At 46.9% G+C, this 20,659-nt stretch overlaps 1 protein-coding gene across 1 annotated transcript; it reads right to left on the reverse strand.

Moving 5' to 3' along the window:
• Positions 1-3,586: 3,586 nt before the first annotated feature.
• ENO1 (enolase 1) lies at positions 3,587-19,383 on the reverse strand. The gene is made up of 12 exons (XM_075773605.1): positions 19,224-19,383; positions 13,454-13,547; positions 12,031-12,126; positions 9,473-9,531; positions 8,512-8,581; positions 8,183-8,316; positions 7,800-8,022; positions 6,010-6,207; positions 5,566-5,767; positions 5,082-5,190; positions 4,583-4,641; positions 3,587-4,063 (listed from the first exon to the last, which is right to left on the reverse strand). The coding sequence occupies exons 1-12, from the start codon at positions 19,323-19,325 to the stop codon at positions 3,994-3,996; spliced, it is 1,416 nt and encodes a 471-aa protein (XP_075629720.1). The 5' UTR covers positions 19,326-19,383; the 3' UTR covers positions 3,587-3,993.
• Between the last annotated feature and the right edge of the window lie 1,276 nt (positions 19,384-20,659).

Genomic DNA, 20,659 nt, shown 5'->3' on the forward strand with positions numbered 1-20,659 from the left:
GCTATTCTCAGAATAGCCTCCCAGTTCGTGTTTGCTAAGCTGATGCCTCCTTCTGCTCCAAAGAGTGCCGTCCCTGCAAATTATTACAGTCATAAAGACGCTGGCTGTGCTACATTTGCACTCTGTTATAAAGCACAGCTTTTCGAGTAGGAGCTCCATGGGGACAGTACAGAAAGGTGAGGAGCTCTGCAGCAGGATTCAGGCTCTGATTAAGGAGCAGACACATCTCTCCCCTCTCCAGCACTGCAGGTTTAGGTCTTGATTTTCAGCAATCAAATCTTGTTCCCTATTCACTTATTGCCCTCACTCCAAACACACACACACAGAGTTACTGATCATTCACTTTTCTCTAACACACTTTAAATTCTTATCTACAAACCACAGTCCCACATTTCAGCACTTACCCATTCTGGTCTCTTTTCTTCCTTTGCGAGTAACTCCTTTCAACGCTCTGGCCTCGTTAGGTGGAGCCTGAATCCTCTGCAGCTGGAAGCACCTTGCTGATCTGGCCCAAATACTCCCTGAGATTTAAGTTGAAAGCTTTATCTAGCTCTGGTTTGATGGGACAGGTGAGCGCAGCATCCGACATTGTGGGACTGATTTCCTGGTGTAGGAAGGAGCGTACAGTTCAACAGCAGCTGACTTTAGCTTTTGACTTTAGAGCTCAGGCAACGTTCTCCTACCCCCGCCGTTTTGCATGCCAGTTCCTGATGATTTGAAGAGATGACACATCTGGTAATTGTACCTGTAACGGTTCTCCATCATGCACTGACAACAAGGTGCGCAGTGTAATTAATTAATACCTGGGCTTCATTTGCAGCGTTGTTAACCAGCTGAAGTAAAAGGCTCTTTTGTCAGAGCTGGGACCAAACTTTTCATCTGAGCAGAGGATTCCAGCTCAGTGCACTACGTTACTTTTCCCCGCAGGTTTATGTAGCCGCAGCCCAGGCGCCAGCCACTACTCACGTGTCATTTCATCGCCGCTGTGCTGCCGTTTAGGGGTTTGTCCCTTTACGGCAGCCGGTGACCTGATTTGCCGGCTCTTTGTGCCTTCGGGTGCTTATTAAAAGGGAATCGCCAGGTGGAAATACAGAGGGCCAGGCAGGGTGGGTTGAGAATTTGGACTTCACTTTCTGAGGTACCAGGTGGGAAGCAGCCACGCTATTCCTTCCCGACATGGTTCTGCTGAAAAGCCTTCTAAAGCATTTTGCATATATTACAAGCTTGCCTCTTTGACAGAAGAGGAAAAATCCCTTGATAGGATTTATGTGTAATTAGCTGGTTTATTCGTTTAACAGGTCTAATTCAGAGATCAGCTGTGTGTGAAAAGTGCACCAGGTTTCAAATCTGCGTGGAGTGCAACCAGCTTAGACCAGCGCCTTGTGAAAAGACAGATTTGTGTGAGAGGAGGCATTTACTGTGCACTGAGCTTGGGCTGGTAAATTCGGTATTTATAGCAAAGCTCTCCTTAGGAAGGACTTGACAGAGGAGAGAAATCTCATAAGGAGAAACAGTTGCCAGCTGCCCGACAAAGGGATGTTCTCACGGCAGCAGTACTGCCTTTGTTTCGGCAGCCAGCTGTGCCTGCGTTTGCTTTCGGAGTCGCTCTGCTGAACGGGCCGTAGGGCCTGGGGAAGCCTAAGCTGGGGCTGGGCTCTGCGTCCGAGGGACGTTGGTCCAGGCTCATTCGGACACTGCGAAGCACTGCCCTGGCAGCAAACAGACCCCCATCCCTGGTGACAGGAGCTCACTGTTCCTCCTACCTTCACGGCGGGCGAGCTCACAGGACCGCGGGCCACATCCCCTCCAGAGAGAAGTTCAGCTTTTTGCGGCAGAAAACACCGCACTGTCCAAGAGCCGTTCTTCTCCTCCCTCCGTGGTGTCAGTTCCAGTGAAGGTGCCATGGCCTCCTCCTTTCCCCCGTGAGGTGTTTAGCATTCCGGTGTCTTTTACAAGACAAGGTATTTTGGAAATGCCAATACCAGATGAGCCTTTCTAGTTAAAAAGCATTGATCAACAGACCCTGTGGAGGCCAGGCTTTCCCATCAAGTCCTCTCTGCGCTAAATCCTTTCATAGCAGTTACTCACAGTAGTACCAGGCAGACCTAACATCTCCCAGCAGCGCTCAGACATCTCCGTTCTGGCATTACTCCTCACAGGGCAGCCTCAGAGCCTTGTCCTCCGATGGCAGAGCCCATTCATATGGGTTTGTTTAGGGATGTAACACGCACCTCAGCATTTTACAACGCTCTACTTCATAACAGCAGCTTTTGAAATGAAATCCGTTGGGTTTTCCCCAAATTAGAACTGAAGATGTTCCTTAAGATCCAGGGTTTAAGGATCTGCAGCATCATTGGCTTTAAGTGTGCCATTTCCATCTCACTGATGTAAAACCTAAGAGGTATAAAATTGACTCGCACCACCACAACGCACCACACGCAACTCCCACAGCGGGGCACTGTTGTGCTCCTCACAGATAATGGGAATTTCCAGCCACAGGCAATTTAGATTTCTGGAACTGAAAGACCAGTGGAACAGACATTGAAATGAAGCAGAAAATCTTTTCCTTACAAATCTGTCATTATAAAGAAACCACAAGCAACAACCGGCTTAAAGAACCCCTCCCTCAGTTGTGCAGTAAGTTGCTTTTTTCTGGCAGGTAAGGGACTGGCATCACAACTCTGCTCCCCACTCCCCCAGTCCAAGGGTGCTGCTCTGGCTGTGGAACCCCACCAGTGATGGGGCCGTTCAGTCTCCTGCCAAACCCAAGGAAAAAGGAATTCCTCCTCCTCATCTCCACAAGCACCGCCTGATAGTGTCTGTGCAGTCTCCCTCCCTGCCTTCCCTTCCCAGCAGAGCTGCAACCTGAACAAAACAAAGGGGTTTGGAAATACAAGTATGTGCTCATGAGGCTTTTGTTGATGGCCATCTGCTCTCACACAGCTGGAAATCCCCTCAAGTCTTCTTCCCCCATGTGAAATATGGTACCTAGATACTAATAGGGTAAAAATGGAAGTGCAGCTATCAGATCAACTTTCAATTACACCTTCTATTAAGCACTGCTAAAGTACTGTTCCACAACTCCTGGTGAGCTACATCTTCTCACAGCAACAGATCAAAATGGAGGTTACACATTCACTTTCAACACAGCTAACACTGTGCCAACCTCTTGCTAAAAGCCCAGGCGATTGCTGTATTTTCAGTAGTGCTGTGACAAGACCAACAAGCAGACATCTGCAACAGGCCATGATAAAGGTTAATCACAGCACTTGTTGTCAGGATACACCTCATCTTTGATAAATGAGGGCAGACCTCTCAGCCTTTTCTCTTCCCCTGCAGGATCACAATTGATCTAGGGGTTTGAATTTCCAAACAACTGAACGTATCCTTGAAGGCCACCTCAATAGCAGGCATGTACAGTCAGCTAATTCCTTGTCAGTCTGTCACAAAGCAAAAGTCATCCCCCCGGCCACAGTGACAGCAGTCCAACTCTCACTCCCTGCAGAACAGCTTTAAAGAGGATGTGGTTATGCAGAGGTAGGTACCCCTGCTCCTCAGCCTCCCCCAAAGTAAGTCCAAGCCACACTTTGTTGGATTGTTTGATGCTTTTATTTATCACATGTAAAAACACTACTATTTCTGTTTGCAGGTACACTCTTGCTGCACTGCAACTCACACAGCTCCAAACATTGAAGACCAGACAGGCAGAGAAAGGAATCAAAAGTGTTTATGCCCAGAGTCACACAGTCATGATCCCAGAGGGCGTGTAATACACAGAAACCCCCCCCAGAGACTGTTCTACAAAAGCAGTAGAGCATTACAAGTTAGAGTTGGTGAAAACACTAGGTGAAGGAATCATCTGGGGGGGGGGAAGAGGACCTGCAAACTCGTCTTTTTCCTTCAGCTGCCCTTATCTTTCTAGTACAGGTAATTGCGATCTAAGCAGATGACTAGTGCTTTAAACCAGAACAGGGGTTGGCTGATCCACCCAGCTTAGTTGACACGTGGGTTCCTGAAGTTCCTTCCAGCAAAACGGGCCTTGCTGCCAAGCTCCTCTTCAATTCTGATGGGGAGGGAAGAGAGTGCTGGGTGTGAGCATGCAGTGCAGAACTCCTACATTAGCACAGCTGCTGGCCTTGTGCTACATCACCTCAGCTACCTGGTGCTAAAGATACTACCAGAGTCACAAGCCAGTTCCCACCAAGCAACTTCAGTTACATACATGTTTAACTGCACTGCTCAGGATCACCCAGCTCACATCACTCAAGCATTTTAAATGCTTGCCCAAGGGAACAGCACCATGCAGACAGAAGGACAATTTCTCACGTATCTAGTATCACAGGATGCTTTGTGTGATGCTCCCCTTTAGCCTGTTATAGACATTACTTGTCAAACTCATCATTAGCCTACAGCCCACTCCGCAAGCACAGCAACAGCCCAAAAGCACCTCTGCCCGTGTCAGTTTACGCCCTTAAGCTGCAGAGTGTTTCCCAGATGCATAAGACCAAGCTGTGCCCCAAACACATTAGCAGAGCATCCACCCTGTGTCACCCAGCCCTTTCCCCCTCCCCAAGAGTCTCACCTCAGCAGCTGGTTGTACTTGGCTAGACGCTCAGACCGGCAAGGGGCACCAGTTTTGATCTGAAAGAAATCAGAACATTAGTAAAGAACTATAGCAGAAATAAGGCCACAGATGCCAACACAAAACTTCTGTTTAGAGTAATAAGCACAACCACAAGCTTTATTTCAGCATCAGGCTCTACTATCTGTATACTCAAAACAGGACAGGCCTTGGGAGCAATAAAGATTGTTAATTTGCTAACAGCTTCAGTATCAGCAAATCCCGATACACCCACGGGAGTCAACTAAGATTTCTTTAAATTAGTGGTTAAAGGTGAGTTTACACAAGATAACACATTCCCTCCTCACACTCCCATTAGACAAACCAGCTTTATATATACAGGAACAGCACATCCACATGCCTTAAGCCAGAGCAGACCCCATCTGCCGTGCAGCATGGCTTCATCACCATATTATCTCATCAAGCAGTAAGGCAAACCACAGCAGGTACAGACACCAACCTGACCAGTGCAGAGACCAACTACCAGATCAGCAATGAAGGTATCTTCTGTTTCTCCAGAGCGGTGACTCACCATCACACCCCAGCCATTGGACTGGGCAAGCTTGCAGCTGGAAGAGATAAACAGATGAAGCCTCACACCATGCCCACGTGCTTAGCAGCCTTTGCTCAAGGAACACTGCCAAGTGGCAGCCATGCCTTGCTTTGGCAACAGAACTGCCCTTGGTACAGGTTAGGATCACATGACAACGCAGTGACAGAGCACTGCTTTTACAGATGCTTAGATCCAGCAAAGGTGTTTGATGTGCCTATGTGACTTCAAGGCCACAAAGGTACAGGTTTACTTGCCAATATCCTCTACTGGTTCGCGATTGTTCTCCCTTGACAGATGCCAAATCAACAGATTTCTATTCCACTAGCTCTAGTCTATATGTTCATCCCCCTCAGACAATCCCTCCCCAGCATGGCCAAGAGGGAGAACTTACGCTTGCAGGGACTCTGTCACAGAGCCAATCTGGTTGACCTTAAGGAGGAGGCAGTTGCAGGATTTTTCCTCCACAGCCTTGGCAATACGCTTTGGATTGGTCACAGTCAGATCGTCACCAACCACCTGGATGCCAACACTGCCAGTGAACTTCTTCCAGGCAGCCCAGTCATCCTGGTCAAATGGGTCTTCAATGGACACCACTGTAGAGGGATACAAGGAGTTTTAAGACAATGCCACCCTGAAAGGTCTTGTCTGAAAGCAGTGGTACCAAAGCCCTGCAGCCACGTACTACCAACTTCAAAGAACATTAAGACCCTTAAGAAGACCCTGTTTGCCCCACTCTTGATCCCTCTTATAAGGGAGGCTGCATCCTAACTCCTTCCTTCAGCAACCAACCCCTATTCACCACTATGACCGTGCTTCTTGTTGATGAACAACTTACAGGGGTAGTTCTTGACAAAGCCCTTGTACAGGTCAGCCAGCTGATCGGGAGAAATGTATCTGCTGGGATCATCAGGGGATTTGAAGTCCAGGTCATACTTTCCATCACGGTAAAACTCTGAGGCAGCCACATCCATGCCGATAACAACCTTTTCAGAGTAGCCAGCCTTGCTGATAGCAGTCTTCAGCAACTCCAGAGCTGAAATGTAGTAAGGTATTGCTGAGTTCCCACTAAATATCTTAACTCAAATGCTATTAATTTACCAACAACAGTACATTCACTTGGCAAAGAATCTTCATTACCCTCTTGGAAAGCCCAAAAGCTTCATGGAAAAGGTTCTTAAACTCTCTTACTTACGAACTGACTGGAACAAGATACTACTTTAATACTGTTTTTAGCTTGTAATATCCTTGAGACACCATTATGGGATTGGTAATCTCTTCAGGCAGGACTACATGTCAGCCCAGAAAGCTTAATACTAGATGATACCACATCCGCTTTCAGCTTTATGTGTGTGGGCAGGAAGTAGTGACTGCACTTTAATCTCTTTTAGCTCCAGACCTGGTGTTGACCATGAAAGTGGTAAGCACCCAAACCCTGACAGGCAACGTGACACATAGCCTGCCTCTGCACAGGGCACCCTCGCTTTGCCTCCACCTCTTCTCCACTTGCACTATGACATGCAGAAGAGGGAACGGAACTACTCAGTAGCAATCTCTGGATAGTACCCACTATGCTACCCTGTGGGCACAGCCCTAGCAAGGAAATTCAGCATGGTCACGGCCAGTAAGACTCTCCCAATCACCCCGAGTCAAAGGCAAGCAGCTGGGTCAGACAGACTATTTACAGCAGGAAGCTTTGGGCTTTTGTTGGTTTGTTGGGGGTTTTTTTGTGGGTTGGTTTGTGGGGTTTAAGATGTTAATGTGGTACAAACTGCAAAAGCAACTGCTGCCAGCAACACAAATTCCTTGGACTGTAATGGTCATTCGAGGTCATCCTCAATTATGTCTCCTAGGGTACAGATCTAGCAAGAGCTGCATGCAACTACAGGATTCAGAAACACCCAATTTCTGGTACTGGCTCAGTATCTTCAGTGTCAGGTAATGCAGTTCAGAATTATTGTTGAAGGTGGCCTAACAGCTTTAAAGTAACAAGTAACTTAGTTCTAGTATTCTACCGGCTTATTAGCAGCTCCATTTCCGTAAGAGGCAGAAAAACAGCTCTTTTGGTACAGTTTTTGTAGGAACAGTTATTTTGCTTTCCACAAGACAAACTGCCTCCCTCCTCCACAGCTTCTGAACAGAATTGTTTGTCTGCAGAAGCGGCAAAAGCTTCAACCTACCAGGCAAGCCTTCATGCACTCCCACACATTACCAGGCATAGTTCAAACTGTTTTCCTCCTTAGTCAGCTGGAAAAACCAACTCCACTAAACTTTGACTACTGACTTCTGGGAAACCTGCACTGCCTGCAGACATTCCCACACCACTTTTCAAGTGGAAGAGAGTAAGATTCTCTTAAGCTGCTAGAGGAATGAAACAGTAATGAGGCACTGAAATCAAAGCCATGCTGTCAAGCTGCATGAACTGATGCCCAAGGGACTAGCTCTGTGGTCCTACACTGGAACATACCAGTATAGCACCTTGGAAAGTTTGTCAGAATAGAAGCAAAGCTAAAAACCAGCAGCACATCCTACAACCTACTGGTCTTGCTTTCCATTCATACTGGACAGATAGGGTCTTCATTCTCTGGCAATCAGTTATGCCTTCTCCCACTCTTAGCTCATTCTTACCTTCTTTGTTTTCCAGGATGTTGGGAGCAAAGCCACCCTCATCACCCACATTGGTTGCATCCTTGCCATACTTTTCCTTGATTACATTCTTTAGATTGTGATAGACCTCTGCACCAATGCGCATTGCCTCCTTGAAACTGTCAGCACCAACAGGGAGGATCATGAACTCCTGCATAGCCAGCTTGTTGCCAGCATGAGAGCCACCATTGATCACATTGAAAGCCTTGAAGTAACCAGAAAGAAAAAGTCAAGTTCGCAATTTACCCTGAAACATTCTAACAGCATTTATGTTAAGACTCTCCATTCTCTAGAAAACTTGATCCAAGACATCATGAAGCACCTGGTCAGATCAAGTCTTTAGCTGGCCCTATCTGGAGACTTACAGGAACTGGAAGAATGACTTCTGCATTTCCAGCAAGGTCAGCAATGTGACGGTACAAGGGGACTCCCTTCTCAGCAGCACCAGCTTTGCATACAGCCAGAGATACACCCAAGATGGCATTGGCACCAAATTTGGCTGCAATAGGAATAAAGTGTTACAAGACTGTTACGTCTTCGTGAAAAAGACTCAGAAATACCAGCACCATGGTCTTAGTTATGGCAGCGCACAGCATATGCCATGCACTGCCCAATGTTTCTGATAAGGTAACCTAGAATTCTGTAAACCAGTCTTCATCTTTCCATGCCTCACTGCAACACAGAGCCCACTTACATTTGTTCTCCGATCCATCCATTTCCAGCATCAGTTTGTCAATCTTTTCTTGCTCCACAACGTTGACATTCTGCAGAGGGAAACAAGCAAAACACTGCTTGACACCAAACATGGCTCTACAAACTCTCACCTACCCACTGCATTTTTCTTTCCCTGGCAGGCACCAAGAACTGCTTAAGGGCAACTAACAACAGTTGAAGAGACTAGTTCTTGTCATTACCACACAGCAGCATCTTCTGGTCCTTTCCAGCAGACCAAGACTGACAGGTAAGTTGGGCACATCAAAAGCTTGTTTTGTTCTTCACATTCAGAGCTGTAAGGCTATCATGTCCCTTGACCTCCTGACATTTACACTACTATCTGCCTGGCAGGGCATAGGAGAAAGCTCCAGTTTATGTCCCCTGTCCCTTTCGTGCAAGCTCAAAAGACCACCAGATTGCTTACAACATACACCCACTTGTAATGTAGTACATAATGTTTGGAACTGTTGCTAAGAACATGCAATCACTTTATGCATTACCACTTAGTTTTTGCACCATCCCTTCTAGCTAGGGCTGAGCGCCCACAAATGGGGCACAGGAATCTCACTCAAGCAGACTTTACAGGATCCCCTCAGACCCCCTTCAAATTAGCCAGCTTGGATGAAACCCAGTCCCTCCCCATCATTCAGCCACCCTCTTAAGCATAAAGCAACTTGTATCTTAACTGCACACCACTGAAGTTCCCAGGTGCTTAAGTATTTCTGCACACTACAACAGTAGGCTGCTAGAGATTGTTTTGATTAAGTGTTAGATATGTAGTAATTAAGTAAAGCAATTACTGTAGGTCAGTTTGTTCACATGCACTCTGACACCTCCCCATGTAATACAGTTCCCATAACTGTCTCTAGGGAGACAACCCATCAGTTTGGATGCACTGGACTGGCATTAACTGATGTTAGCAGAAGACAGATTGCTCCTACCTTGCTAATCAGTGCAGGCGCAATTGTTTTATTGACGTGCTCAACAGCTTTTGAGACACCTGGAAGGAACAAGCAAATCAGACACTGGTCAACCACGCTGGCTATGCAGGCATTAGTAGGTGATCTTAGTAACAATAAAATCTCGAGAATACCACCTCATGCTATTCAAACCCCAATCCAACCTGAGCTTACAGCCAAATCTGAATACTTAAGAGAGGTCACATCAACTGACTGGAAGTTGTAGGAAGTAAGCATCATCTAGGAATGCCTGCTGCAATGTTAATTTGCAAGACCATGCACTGGAGAAATTCGTCCAAGTGACAAGGTTGCACTGAAAACACATCCATTACCTGTGTACACAATGCTGTCGCCAGGAACTCGTTAACATATTTAACAGCTCTGGATACACCTGACAGAAGCGAAATGGACAAGAGAATCAAGGAAGAGATGAAGACTCACAGCCAAAACCAAAGCCAGTCATGCAAGAAAAAGAAAAGGACACAAATAGGTAACAGACCTACAAGTTAGCAAGTGTCTGATACTGAGCAGCAGACCAGAAACAAAAGGGTTCAAAGGGTAGAAGAAACAGGGCAGTCAGCAAGGCTGTATTTGGTCTTTCCATCCAGGTTTCCATACTATTGCAAACACCACTGTGGACCCAAACCTTGACTGGCTGAATGACAGCATTTAGAAAAGGTTTTAGGATAGGCTACTCCTACCCTTTCATAGAATGGATGAGAAGGGAAAGAAAAAGGTTTCCCCAGAAGTTCAGCACACAGCAGCTCAGGCATTTCCTTATCTGCTATGGTTTTGTAACACTACTAAGGCATCACCTTAGCACGTGTTTTACACTTCAGACAATGTCTCTGTACCTGGATCCAGGCACAGAAACAGTCTGCTCTGCTTCAGACACGGAATAAAGCATGAACACAGCACCAGCCTTTTAATCTACGTGGACCCACCACTACGTAAACCAGCAGTTCCAGGACAGCTATCAATATTACCCTAAGGAATATTGTCATCCCCGTGTAGTGTTTAAAGACCTCCAAAGACCTAAGCTTCAGAACTGGTGACTGCTAGTTAAGTGCATCCTGAACCACATTAATTGCCTTTTCAATGGTCTAAGTCTGCAGATTTATATTACAAAAGACCCACCAGCTATCTGCAACAAATCCCATTTGGTGATTATTTTTTCATAACTCAGGTTAGTTCCCAGCTGACAAAAATCTTCAGCTACAATAACAGCCTGTTGTGGAAGCTCAGACTACTGTCTAGTTAGTCCCATGAAGAACTGCCTGTAGGTCTAAGCACACACACATTTAGCACACTGAGGTAAGCGCACATTTACTCTTCTCAAGGAAAAGTGACCTAGGCAAACAGCATAAGCTCTCTGGAATATTCAGTCATCTATGAGCTTACTCTGTGTTAAAGTAGTAACAACCATAAATCTTCTCAGACAAGGCTCTCCAAGTTCATTTCAGTAGTTATCCAACCTAACTGCTCTTCCTTAATAGGCACAAAATATTTCAGCTTCCTTTCACCTGACTGGCAGAAAAGTTTGAAGGTAAGTCACTCTCTCTCCCAGCCAAAAGCTAAGTTGATTGCATATACTTGGAAGGCATCACCAATGCTTTTACAACAGCAAGCTAAAAAGGAGTCCTGACTGTTGAAGCTCTCAGACCAGGCGTAAGAACTACTATTAGGGTGTTTATTAGGTAATGAAATCTTGCATGTGGCTATTCACTTTCCCCCCCATAGTTGTTACCAAGCCAGTCTGGTGACTGTTGTGTTTAGTTTCCCTTCTGAACATACAATCGGTCCCTAGACAACTAAAATGTTACACCACTAACACAAACTTAAGTATCCTGGCTATCTGTAATGAAAGACAAAAAGCTAAAGTGGCTTGAGCTATTACGCAGTCTGAAACAAAAGCATCTTCCATGATTACCAGTGTGAAGCTGCACATTAGCCATGGTCAGCCATTGGCATAAACCTCAGGTTCAGGATTTAACACGCTGCAATCTAAGAAATAACAGTGGCAGAGTATTTAACAGTTCTTTGGAAGTTTGGTCTATAAAGAGATCTTGTGACCAGCTGCAGTAACACCAAGCCTTTTGGAGCAGGTAGTTTAGATGCTCTTACGACACACTACTCAAGTACTCTGTACTCCAACATGCAAGGCATCAGAAGCGGCATGAAGTATGTTTGGGCATACTGTACCAGAAACATTACCACCTAGCTGGCATGCCTGAGCTCCATGCACCCATCTATGGAAGTAGAGTCATCTCCACCACTATGCAGCTGCACTCTCCTCACTGTCCCCTGGAAAATCCAGCAGTCTGTGCTTTACCTCTGCCCCGGCCACACAGCTCACATGTGGTGTGCATTGCTATCATCTTACTGTTCATCTCCATTGCTTTTGCTTAATTGCCATGCCTTGTACAGAATATGGACAGCAGTAAAGGAGCCCATGTGTCCTCTGCTACAATCTGGCATAAACATAGGCAGCAACACAGCCATTGTAACAGACCAAGCTGGGTACCAAACTTCAGGTTTACCTTTGCCCATGTAGCGTGTCTTGTCATTGTCACGAAGCTCCAGAGCTTCATAGATTCCAGTTGAGGCACCGCTGGGAACAGCGGCTCTGAACAGACCTGTTGCAACAGAAAGAACTGTCTTAGCACATTCAAACCCACAAAACATTCTCCACCCATACACCATCCCAACCTACCACGTACTTCCATCCCTGGAAACGGGATAGGTAATCTCTAAACCACATCTCTGCTCACTTATACAGTGATCCCAAGAGGGGTGTCTGCTCCTTTACAGCATCACCAATTCATCAGTGTCTCCCTCATAGTGATCCAACAGCAAGGTGATTCACTTATTCTCTTACACTGCGCATTTCAAGTGTTTAAGTTAGGAAAGTCATCCATTCCCTTCCAAAACGGTAGCTTTATTCACTGAATCTTACTTTTGAGCTCAGTCTGGCAGGCAAGCTCTTAAAAATATGGCATACAAGGGAAAATTAGGAGGCCTCCTTTGTTAATATGAGTTCTGAACTCTGACAACAGCACAACCACCCAGACAGCTCATTCTTCCAGCCACTGATGCTGAACTTTACAGGCAAATCAGTACAGCTGAGTGTTCTGCCTGTGCCTCAAGATGCCAACTTCAGTCTCCAATCTTTCCCTTATCCCACTACAGCAAAGAGCTTAATAGGGGCAATCTCATTAAATGACTGCATTAATCTTTTGAGGCAGAAAGATCAGCTATTTAGTTAGTGTATTACAGCTATTGTGTTTGCTCATTCCACCAAACCAAACTGGTACGTGTTTGCACAATGCCTTTGTCAGATCCTATCAGATATGGGATGAACAAGAAACAGACCAAGGGAAAGCCCTACAATAATTAAAAATATAAGATGTGAAAACCCAATTAGACAAGTTTAGTCATGCCTGAGTGCTTACGCAGAGAAGAAACCATTACCCAAGATTCAACTCTGCAGCAGATGACTTTTTCATTACACAAAGTGACTGCTAGACAAATCAAGAATTAAACTTCAAGTGCAGTCATACAGAGCTGAGAGAACACTGAAAACCATTAGCAGCTGCCTAAGGACAGGAATGAAGGCCTTGTTAACTCCAAATTTGCAGCTGCTATCCCAGTCTACCCTCAGGGCAAGGGGAGGAAGATAGGTTTGGATTAACACTTGCACAATTTAGACTCTAAGAAGTTGCACACTTCAAGAAATCCTTCACTGCCCAGGCCAGTATCTTGAGCTCAGCAAATTCATCCCAGTAGAAGGAAGTACAGGTTTTTCCTGTAAGTCCCGCAGCAAGCTCAGCAACATGTTATATGCATGGAGGAAAGAGTAAGCACAATTCCACTGCTAGAACAGGACCATTTGTACACTTTTGACTGCCTCTTCAGTTCTATCAGATAGAAGAAAGGAATATACATCTACAGCTAAGGGCTCACCTTTGTTGGTAAAGAGGTCTACCTCAACAGTGGGATTCCCACGAGAGTCAAAGATTTCACGAGCATGGATCTTGAGAATGGACATCTTTAACACCTGAAAAGAAGAGTTTAGCATTAATCATAGAACAGTTTTCATTGGAAAGGATCTTTTCAAAGATCATCTAGTTCAATGTGGCAGGGGCATCTTTCACTACGCCAGGTTGCTCAAAGTCCCATTCAACTTGACTTTGAACACTTCCAATGATGGGGCACCCACAACTTCTCTGGGCAACCTCTGCCAGTGTCTCATCACCCTCAAAAAACATCTTCCTTGTATCCAAACTAAATCTATGGTCTTCCAATTTAAAACTTTCAGTTTAAACCTGTACATCTATATTCTTCAAATACAGCTCTGGCAATTAATCTTTTTTTTTTAAGCACACAGGGCAAGCCCCACACCTCTCCTGCCTGAACAGTTTACAGCCATTGATTGCAGCACCAAGCTTCTGTGATAGCCATTAGATCACAGCTTTCTAGGTGCACAGGGGCTTCCACCTCCTCCTGTTTCTTACCCATGCTGCGTGCATTGGTATAGTGATACTTTAGTTGGGCTACCAACCCTGTCAACTTTAGAACAAGCCTGAATTCCTTTGAGGCATTTCACAATTGTTTCCCTGTTGATTCCTAATATATCAGCAGTCCCTGGCTCTTTGTTACTCAAAATTCCATCTCTTTCCCCCACTAAGTCAAGTTTAAAGCTCTCCTTATAAGTCTGGCCAGCTTGTTGCCAAAAATGCTCTTGCTCCACTTGGTCAGGTGAATCCTACCAGCTCCCAAAAGACCCAGCTTCTCAAAGGTTGATCCATAATCATAAAAGCCAAAGCCCTGAGTATGGCACCAGCTAGGTAATTGCCTGTTGAATTTCTCCTCCTTCCCGAACCCCTTCCTCTGACTGGGAGGACAGCAGAGAACACCACCTGTGCTCCTGTTCCCTTTAACACTGCTCCAAGGGACATAGTCTCCTTTGATGTTTCTAAGTTACCTCACTGCAGTATCATGGGACAAAATACTAGGAGCAGATGATAATTTGTATGGTTCACCAGGCTTAGTAACCTCTCAGTGATGCCACAAATGCAAGCTTCTGGTAGTGCAGTGAACTTCCCTAGAGAAACTGTCTGAATGGAAAATGGGTGCTTCAGAGCCTCTCAGTAAGGAATCTTCAATTACTATTGCCTTACAGGCTTTTCTGGTGGCACCAGTTCTATCTAATGCAGGTGTGTGGCTGGATCAACTCTGCATGGTTTGTTTTTCCTGGATCCTATTACTCACATGCTCTTCATTCTTCGACCCCAGAGCATCATGTCTGCTATGCAGGTGCATTTTAGAGAACAGGGGAAGGTTCTTCCACCCCAACTGGAGACAAGGGTCCAGTCTCCATCTCATGAGTTACTTGCACCAGTTAGCTCAAGGCTGGATTCAAGCTCTCCTTCCCCTTGCGCAGCATTAAAGCAGGGCTCAGCCTGGGACAGTGCACAATACTTATACAATACAATATCTTTCTCCTGCTCACATCCCTGGATACAAGATGAGCCAAACAGGCCGTGCAGTAACACAGCTACTTGTTCAAGGAGTTTTTCCCATGGTTGCACTGGCAGCTATGACATCTACTGCTGCCTCCCTGTGCCAGGGGGACTTTCAGATACTGAAACTTCATGCAACCTAAGGTCTGGACAGCTATTCCAGTCCTTGGGAGGACTGTTTGGGTGGAGGCATAAGCACAGGTAAGCTGCAGTGCTTCCGTTTGGGTTTCAGCCACAGCCTTGCAGTTGCAGCAAGCAGACACCATTTCCTTTCAGCAGGTCACAGTCTCCTTGTAGTTCTTAGGGGAGAAAAAAAAAAAAAGAAGAGTCCACCAATAATGAGGTAAGTCTTTTGAAAGATGTCATCCTTCTAATTCTCTGGAGACCTCAAGCTTCTGGGTAGGCTTGCACAGCCACCAGGTGAGTTTTGGTGACCATCAGTTGCTGCATAAACCTGCAGGTTAGCAGAGCAGGCAGCAGCCCAGTCACCGGCACACCCTTCCCACAAGAGCTGCCATGCAAACTGCTGATGCTGCTCCCAAGAGATCCCACTCCCTATCTCCATGCCCTGGTTGCTGATGCTCCCTAGAGGCATCCAGCAGCTTAAAGTGGCCACTGGCATCACCCAACTCTCACTGCCCTCCCCACCCCACCCCCCTCCACCCCCCACCCAAGACCTACCACCTGGTCCCTCTCCCACACAGCCCAAGGGTACCACAGGTGCAGAAACCCCCTCAGACACCCTCCTCAAGGATCTCGTATGAGCCTTGCACTCCTCTCAGCATGCCACAAGTGCTGCTGCTACCACCAGCTTGACATTTATATCCTGCAGTAGCCCCTGTGGTCATGAAAACATTTCAAAAACATCACGCTATTTCAATTGGGAAAACTTTTTATACTTGGTGAAAGTTAAGAGTTGTGCATTGAGAGGACAGAAATCCTCAGAGGTGGGAGGAACAATGTAGAATCAGAAGCCTTGTTTCCAAGAGGGAATGTCACCTCATCACGTAAGAGCAGCCAAGCAATCCTAACACAGGAAATCTCTGCTACCAGTTAGAACTCCTTGATAAAAAGACTAAAGCACAACAGTTCTTAGTATGCACAGCAGCTGTTCAGAGCCAAATGTAACCTATCTTGAAATAGAAACAGACAGACACAGCTCTAATTAGGAACTTGTATTAATAGCTACAGCCTGTCTTGAGTATTTACAGGAATAGCTTTTCCTCTTAAAAGGAAGAAAAATCACTACAATCTTTTGAACACTTTCTTCACACACACCCCTTCTCACACATGTATACACTTTTCCTTAAGAAAACTGCAGTAAGGAATGGCTTATATAAGTTCAGCTGCATTTTAAAAATCAAGTTAGACAAACGCCTGTAAGCCATCAACTGGCACCAAACCCAGCTCATCTGCAGAGAAGATAGATCAGCCTCAGAAGTAGAACTATCTGGAAGATGGCTTTTTGGCAAGCCAATATGGGTGGTAACCCTGTTTACAGAAATGGTCATGAATCTCTCTGCCATTACTGCAAAGTTAAGAAAACAGGACCTTAGAAATACTGCTGCTTGTAAGGGGGGGGAGGGTTAACTTCATACACTCCTTCTTCCACAGGAATTTTTCCCTCCCCGTGTTAAAAACACATGTAGTCATTTGGTTTGTTCTGTTGGCTTTAAAGTGTCCCTTCCAGATGTCCTGCCACTAAGCAGCACGGTGTATAAGGGAGCTCAAAGATTTTACATATTGCCTGCTTTACACTAAGACAGATGATACGACTAACCTAAAAAAGACAACTTGGTTCAAGCTGGCCTTCACGCTGCCACTACTTAACTTTTATCAGTAAATATACAAGCTAGAAATAAATCCCTGCAACGCTCCAGTTATCAGCCCCATCCATGCTAACACTTATCTCTCTGCAAAAGCACTGCGCAATGGCTAACGGGAAAAATCCTCATTTATCTGAAAAGTGCTTTCTGAGCTTATTAGGCAGGCCCCTGCTATGCCTTACTTTCATTTTCAAAACCAAGGCTTTGCCACAAAACATTAGATGCCTTATTCTTTGAAACCACAGCCAGCTCACAGGAAGTCCCTGTGCAATGCAAGGAGTGTTTGCTCACATTCACAAAGATGATGGCACTTCAGGAATACATGCTGCGAGAGCTTCCATGGGGAATGTCTGCCAGGTTTGACATTACTCAAGCGTCCTTGACAAGTGACCTATCCAGTAGTCCCTCCCTTTTCTTTACCCGGAGGCATTTCACAGCAGTGCGCCATTCCAGAAATTCCTCACACTTTTTTTCCTCCCTCCTCATTTGCAAACCCCCTCACCTCTGTGTTCAAGAAACAGCGTTCCCACTGAGCTATTCCTGGGTAAAAATCTGATGCTCTTTAGCTCATCACAAGCTGAACATTGCATGTTCTGCCTCAGTCAGTTCAGTCAACTCATCAAGAAAGGGAGAGCCAGTCCATGCACAAATCTAGCTGCAGAAATGCTAACTTAATGCAAGAGAGCTCCAGACCTTTGTACTCAGCGATGGAGCTAGCCAAACACAAATACCAGACTGGTATTTAATGCATGCATTGCCTAAACCTTTTTTTGTACTATGATCTGCTGGCAAGGTCAGTGTCTCCCTTTAGGGGAAGAACCACAGACTCTAGCTTTCCTGACCTTCCCACGAACACGTTATTACCTACTTCAAGGCTAAGTTAGAGCCTAATGCGCCACTGCCAGTTCTGAGTACTAACCACTATCAACTGAAGTCCGAGAAATCACCACTTACTCCCTATCTAATCCTGTGCTCTGCACAGGGAATGCAGTACTCCAACACCAATGCGGACTACTCCAACTTCAAAGTTTTCAGAGATTTTGTTTACAGCCAACTTTATCACCAAAAGCTGTACTTGTGATCAATTCTGCAGCCACATTTCTCATAAGAGAGTTAAGACTGAGCACTGCAAGCATCTGAATGGAGATTAAAAAACAACAGTAAAGTTTGGCCACAGAAAGAACTATCCAAGTTAGTGTCTTATTACAGACCTGCCATGCAGTTTTCAGTGGAAGTCTTACATGACACTTGAAGGTCCTGTAAGACTCCCAACTCTCATACCATCACCACTCTAATAAAAGCTTACTGCTCATTAGATCTTTGGTCTCGCTGTATTAGATCCCAACATCAATTCTACTGCTGAAGCACTCCTAAAAACTGGACAAATATGGACCAAAGGCACCTTCCAATCCTACTCCTTTGTGTTCCACATGGTTTTAATTCACCTCGACGCTCTGCAACATGATGCAATGTGTTTTAAATAATGCCTGGCAGGGAGTAAGTCACAGACATGTTGAACCACTTTCTCTCTTGTTAATAAGATGGAGGCCTGAAACTGTATTGCCTCAATCTGTGGCTTTGGATGACAAACTTCACTACTTCCTGCCAGGCTCAGAAAGTCATAGCCCTGCCCTGTGACTCAGCAGTCAAGTAACGGAACAGGAGAAAGACCAAGATCCTCTCCTGCAGCCTTGCACAAGGCACGCTGGGTAAGAGGCAATTATTATTTTTTTTTCCACATCTTAACATCCAGCCATGCACATCAAGTTGCCAGGTGCAGCTCCCCCCAAGTGCTGCCTTGAGATAACCGGCATTTAATTAACCCCACTGGGAGACCTAAGGTATATATATGTGAGTGCAACATCAAACATTAAATATTTGAGATGCGAAGCTGAAGGACATCCACTGCCACTAAAGAGGGGAAGGTCCAAATCACGACACGCAATCCAAGCGCAACTGTTAATGATTAAGAGAGAGAGGTTAAACCTTGCCTTTTAAAGAAGCCTTGACCCACCACACTCCCCATAAGATTTTACCCACGCCTCCCCCCCACACACACCCCCCGCGCACGCCGCCGGGGCTATGGCCGGCGCAGGCCTCCCCCGCCCCCGCGATGCGGCTGGCGTGCTGTGCGGAGAGAAGCACGCCCACAGCGCCCAGCACCCGCTCGGAGACCGCCTAGGCCCGGTCTGGTCCGCAGGCAGAGCCGGCGCGGCCCCATCTCACGGGGGCGGCGGGGGCTCCGGAGCTGCTGGCCGGGGGAAAGGAGAGGGGAAACCGCGGCCCCACCGGGACCTCTCGCCCCACGGACAACTGCAGGGGGGCTGGGCCACTGAGGCCGCGCACGGCCAGCGGGCCGAAAGGCCGTGCCGCCGCCACACTCACCTTCGGCCCAGCAGCCCCGCTCCGCAGCACAGCACCGCTCACCGCCTCACCTCTGACTGGGAAGGAGCGACTGCGCGGACGCCAGGCTATAGCCCACCCCATGCAGATGAGCCTCCCTCCTCCCGCTATCTATTGGTCGGCTCAGCCCCCCTCCGGTCTCTCATTGGTCGTCCCCGCCCCTCGCCGCTCTCTCATTGGCTACCTTCACCTCGCGCCAGAGGCGGGCTCGAGTACGTGCGCTACGTGCCGAGGCGGCTCGATCGGTTCCGCCGTTCGCCTCGTGGAAAATCCCAGTGCGGGCGGGGCGAGGGGGGGCGGAGCCGCACGGCCCTGCTGCCCCTGCGGCCCACGCGTGTGAGCGGCAGCGGCGTCCCGCGGGTGCGTGGGGAAAGCCGGGTCCGCGCTGAGGACGAGTTTGTCCTTGTGTGGCAAGCCCAGGAGCCAGTGCCATCCACAGGGCTTTCCTGCTGGCGCGTACGTACAAAGCGATTCCTTGGTGCGCGCACACGTGCGTTGGGCGCCATTACGTTGCACGCCCCTGTATGAACACACGCACGCACGCACGCTTCTGGGGAGGGAGAGAAGGAATTTAACGGGTTTGTGGTCACTAAAACTGGAAGCTGAGCCTTGATTTTGCAAAGACTCGAGGAGCGCGTGGTTCGGCTCGGTGCTGCCATGGCGCCGAGCTCACGTCCCCGCTCGCTGGGAAGGCAGGTACGGCCACGCGCTCCCCAGGCGGGTGTACGACCAGCAGCAAAAAGCAGCAAGAAGGCGGCACGCTGACAAGTGGAAGGCTGGGAAGAAAGGGGAGGGGGTGGATTAGTTCTAGGAAAAGGTTAATGACAAATACAATAAATTTTTACTTTGATTTTGAAGTGAATAACCGTTACGCTTCCTGGGGTGGAGAAGGAGCGCTCACTCGATCGGTAATGACACCTCAGATACTGGTGTGCAGACAGGAATAAAAACTTTTTCAAGTGTTTTGCCTGGATCTGCACGAGGGCACCTGATGCCCCAGGATGCAGGCTTGAAGACTACGTTGTGACCAAAAAAAAATGGAGCAGAACAGAGCTCAACACCAGGCCACAGAATTAAAGACTTTACCAAAATGGAGTGACTGGTGCTCCTGAAAAACTCCAGTCCCTCCGTGGATGTTCCGTAAAGACAAAAAATAAATCAAATTATTCATTGATAATTATTTAGTCTGCTGCATCGTGGTGAAATATGAACCACGCACACCACAGAACCGGGTGCTCTGTGATCAGCAAAGCTTCCATCCCTGGAAAGTAACACTCAACTTTCTACGGACTCAGCAGTAACCACGTGTCATGGTGTTTAATAAGAACGTGACCACTCACATGAGTTGTTCCCAGCTGCGGCACCGTGGGGGGATCCTGTTCCTGGACTTACTTATCTAACTGCCCCCGGGTGGCAAG

The sequence above is a fragment of the Balearica regulorum genome, chromosome 21 (genome assembly GCF_011004875.1).
Source record: "Balearica regulorum gibbericeps isolate bBalReg1 chromosome 21, bBalReg1.pri, whole genome shotgun sequence".
Taxonomy (NCBI): Eukaryota; Metazoa; Chordata; class Aves; order Gruiformes; family Gruidae; genus Balearica; species Balearica regulorum.

What these genes read in the sequence shown, in the direction of transcription:
- ENO1 (XM_075773605.1), bottom strand. Translation starts at nt 19,325, where the DNA reads ATGGGGTGGGCTATAGCCTGGCGTCCGCGCAGTCGCTCCTTCCCAGTC. An exon ending in AGACCTCTTTACCAACAAAG is followed by an intron (nt 12,127 to 13,453) that starts GTGAGCCCTTAG and finishes CTGTTGCAACAG; the next exon opens with GTCTGTTCAGAGCCGCTGTT. An exon ending in GGATGGATCGGAGAACAAAT is followed by an intron (nt 8,317 to 8,511) that starts GTAAGTGGGCTC and finishes TTCCTATTGCAG; the next exon opens with CCAAATTTGGTGCCAATGCC.